Source organism: Meleagris gallopavo, unplaced genomic scaffold (assembly GCF_000146605.3).
Source record: "Meleagris gallopavo isolate NT-WF06-2002-E0010 breed Aviagen turkey brand Nicholas breeding stock unplaced genomic scaffold, Turkey_5.1 ChrUn_random_7180001948127, whole genome shotgun sequence".
Lineage (NCBI taxonomy): Eukaryota > Metazoa > Chordata > Aves > Galliformes > Phasianidae > Meleagris > Meleagris gallopavo.
Window position 1 is genome coordinate 3559 of NW_011209930.1, and position 1545 is coordinate 5103.

Sequence of the window (1545 nt, forward strand, 5' to 3'; positions counted from 1 at the left end):
GGGAAGATCCACAGGAGGGAGGATAGTGGTTCTCAAATGCCCTGTGGCAGCATTTCCTGCTGGTAAGAAGCAGCCTACATTCAGACAGGGCTTATTGAGGTGAGCAGCACCACAATGTGAGTCAGAGCTGCAATGACTAGGGGCTTTGACCAATGGAAACACTGACTGACTAAGCTGGGGGCTGAGAGCCTGTTCGGGGCCAGGTGTGGAGAACACATGTGGGAGAAGGAAGCACGGGAGTGCCCACTGTGCCCAGGAAGAAAAGCCCAAGATTCAAATATGGGATGCATATTAATTTTATTGTAAAGACACGAAAGAACACAACATCAAAGACGTACAGTAGTCGTAGGCATGAAGGAGGTGCCTGGGCCTTCAGGAGCAGTGTTTCTTGAGACATCTTCAAGGCAGTGGCCAGCACAGGGCCCAGTTCAGGGCCATAAAAGACAAAGTGGGCATCACAGATCAGCACGGAGAATGAGGAAGGAAGAGGAGAGGAGTCTTGCGGCTGGGTTTAGCAGGGCCCACAGGTGTCCCAGAGCTTCCTGCTGTAGCGGGGCAAGGGGCAGGGGCTGCAGGCAGGAGAAGCGTAGGGTCTGCCAAAGGTGCAGAGGCCCCCCGAGCCCTGAGTGGCCCCGGCGCCGTAGAGGCCCCCCAGCCCCAGGGAGCCCCCAAAGGCGGGTGCTCCGGAGGAGCCCACCACGGCTTGCTGGGGGAAGGAGCTGAGGATGGGGCCGGGGAAGGTGACGACGACGGGCGGTGGCTGGATGAAGGCCGTTGAGTCAGGGCACTGGCGCGCGCACAGCTCGTTGCAGCTCTCAGCGATGGGCTGGGGCACGGCAACGCTGGTTTTTGGTGGGCACAGGTCGTAGCAAGACATCTTGGTGAGATGGGATGGAGCTCTGCAAGAGTGCAGATAGTGTCACACAGCAGTGTGTGGCTGTGCCCCAGGCACAGGGGCCTGAAGAAGGCCCAGGTTTGGGCAGGAGAAGTGCTCTTGGACTTACCCTGTTCTCAAGGAGATGGTGGTCAGAGCTGTGTTTTGGAGATTCCCATAGAGGCCCAGCTTTTATCCAGGCTGGAAAATGGCTCATTAAATGCTGGGCCAATGGACAGAGGTGGCACTCCCTGATGCCGAGGCCGGGCTTTCCTGCCCCTGCCCTCCCTGAGTCAGCAGCCTGTGGCTCAACCAGTTCAGGACCCTTTGCTGCATTCCCTCTCATTTCTGCTTCGTGGACCGAACGTGTAATGCTGAGCCAGCTGTGACCGAGATGAGCGCCTTTGATTTGGTGTTTCGTCATCTTGCCCCTCTGCAGATAACAAATGTGCATTCATCACTCAGGTTCCGGTGTGCGAGAGACTTTGGCTACGATGTCTCTTATCCCCAAAGAACTATTCTGCTCGTCTCTCGGAGGAGCTGCCATGGGACCAGTGAGACATCAGATACTTGGGAACAAGCTGTGGCACTCAGGGTGCTGCCACTCAGCCTGTGTCACACTCCCTGCCCTCTAAGATAGACAGAGGATGAGAGGGCAGCAGGGCTAATTT

At 56.8% G+C, this 1545-nt stretch overlaps 1 protein-coding gene across 1 annotated transcript; it reads right to left on the reverse strand.

The window, feature by feature from the left end:
• Positions 1 to 359: 359 nt before the first annotated feature.
• LOC100543903 (scale keratin-like) lies at positions 360 to 1538 on the reverse strand. The gene has a single exon (XM_031557689.1). It carries the CDS (start codon positions 875 to 877, stop codon positions 512 to 514), a length of 366 nt encoding a protein of 121 aa, XP_031413549.1. The 5' UTR covers positions 878 to 1538; the 3' UTR covers positions 360 to 511.
• Positions 1539 to 1545: the final 7 nt, after the last annotated feature.

What these genes read in the sequence shown, in the direction of transcription:
- LOC100543903 (XM_031557689.1), bottom strand. Translation starts at nt 877, where the DNA reads ATGTCTTGCTACGACCTGTGCCCACCAAAAACCAGCGTTGCCGTGCCC.